Genomic DNA, 2,081 nt, shown 5'->3' on the forward strand with positions numbered 1-2,081 from the left:
AGAAAAACCTTGGTCATCTTTCCCATCGACAGACTGTAGCCATGTTTTCGAATTCCTCATTTTCCCACCCAAAATTAGCATTTTCCCATTCTCTAGCCTTTTCTCCGCCTCAAGCTTCATTTTCCAAACATTCGGCTTTTATGATCAACCGTTAGCTGTTCCGCACAAATAAATTGCGATAAATATATCTGAAATTATTTTTATAATCGTATTTCTTTCTTAGATAAAGCATTTTAAATGCCACGAGAATTACATTTAATGAATTTGAAGGCCAATTAAAAATAAGAAAATAAAAAAATAACAATTTAATGACTTTTTAATTTTTAATGACCCGCTGACTGACTGACTTACGATAATTGTTTTCTACTTTCTGCTACTTTAGATTGCAGACGAAACGTAAAATAATCACAAATATAGATAAAATGTTGAGAATCCAAAAGAGATTTGATCTTTCAGAAACGGGTGCAATACGTTTTATCCGAGTGGTGTTGCCATATGTTGATGTCATAAGAAGGGGCGGGGCCCCGAGCAGATCGGGGACCTACACCTGAAGATGTCAGGAGGGAGGTGTTACTATATTTGGAGAAAAATGGCCTCTCCTAGACTCAGTGATCACAACGAAAATGATTAAAATTTGTTTACTGATAAATGCTAATTATAAGTTAATCATTAAATCGCCGCGAACGTATTAGTTTTAGGTATAAACAATGATCCAATGATTATTCCTTGCTGACCGGACTTTTCCTTTAAGTGATTAGGGCAACTGAAAGGAAAAAAAGTTAACTGATTAAAAAAAATAATAATATTTGAGTTTAATTTGGCAAAAGTCTGAATTCTAACCTTTTTTTCCCAATTTATTAATCCAATTTCAGCTAATATTTCATGAATCACCAGGCAAATTTCAATAGTTATTTATACAGCTTTATTAAATGTTATTTCAGCGTGAACATGGTAATAGTGAACAAGATCTATAGTAGGTTACAGGAAAGGACAAGAGAAAAAAGGGTTTAGAGGCCCTTACTCAGCAACCCTGGAAGGCTGCTCTATGTTGTACCTAAAAACAGCAATACTATATTTCTACATGAGGTCCTACAGAGGAAGTGAAGGAAGATGAACAGCAGGCGTAGAAGAAGAAATCTCGGGTTGTCCATCCCAGACTAGAAGGTTTGTGGGAAACTAGAGCGGTTTCTCTCTAGGAGGATGGAGCAGCGCTGGTCTTGTCATCGCGGGTGACGGGGATGCTGCGATCACCCCGACCAGATTCACTCCCTCCGGACACCTTTGGACCAGTCAGAGTCAGCAGACCGTCAGCTGACAGGGTACAGGTGATGGCTGATTGGTCGACGGCGGAGGGCAGACGGTACCGGCGATGGAACTCGCGAGAGATGTAACCATGGTCATCCTGAAAAACAAAGTGGTTGTTGCCATGAAGAATGCATCAGGTTTTACGAAGGCATTTCCTTAACTTTTCTAGCCAGAGGACTTCCCTTTAGACCAGGATGGTCTGTTATTGAACAGAATNAATTGGGGGAAAAGTTAAAACAATTAAATGCGGTCTGTTTAACATAAGATCTTTCCTCTAAAAGTCTGCTAGTTAATGACCTGATTTGTGATAATTACATTGACTTGTGTTGCCTTACAGAAACCTGGCTGCTGCAAGAAGATTATGTGAGCATAAATGAGGCAACTCCTTCAAGCTACTTAAATTTTCACATACCCAGAAGTTCTGGGTGAGGAGGAGGAGTAGCAACAATCTTTTTGGGGGCAAAGGCAGTTAATAATTACAACTCTTTAACATTTAACCCTTAATTTCCCTCATCCAAAGTGCAAAGCAAGAAAACTTCTTTTTTTAACCTTGTATTGTCCACCAGGTCCTTACTCTGAAATTTTAGATGAGTTTTCAGAGTTCCTCTCTCATTTGCTATTAAATACTGACAGGGTCATCATAGTGGGAGATTTTAACATCCATGCTGACATTGAAGGCGATAGCTTAAGAGCAGCCTTCAATGCTACCTTAGACACTATTGGCTTTGTTCAAAATGTGAATAGTCCCACACATTCTCATCTTCATACTTTGGATC

At 38.7% G+C, this 2,081-nt stretch overlaps 1 protein-coding gene across 1 annotated transcript in view; it reads right to left on the reverse strand.

Annotated features, from left to right (window-relative positions):
- Nucleotides 1-904: 904 nt before the first annotated feature.
- cryaa (crystallin alpha A) overlaps nucleotides 905-2,081 on the reverse strand; it is a 5,523-nt gene continuing 4,346 nt past the window's right edge. The window contains exon 3 of the mRNA XM_015404979.1: nucleotides 905-1,402. Within this exon, the coding sequence (XP_015260465.1) occupies nucleotides 1,193-1,402 (210 nt within the window). The 3' untranslated portion in view covers nucleotides 905-1,192. The remainder of the gene's footprint in view (nucleotides 1,403-2,081) is intronic.

The sequence above is a fragment of the Cyprinodon variegatus genome, unplaced genomic scaffold (genome assembly GCF_000732505.1).
Source record: "Cyprinodon variegatus isolate N-32 unplaced genomic scaffold, C_variegatus-1.0 Scaffold1924, whole genome shotgun sequence".
In the NCBI taxonomy this organism is placed as follows: Eukaryota; Metazoa; Chordata; class Actinopteri; order Cyprinodontiformes; family Cyprinodontidae; genus Cyprinodon; species Cyprinodon variegatus.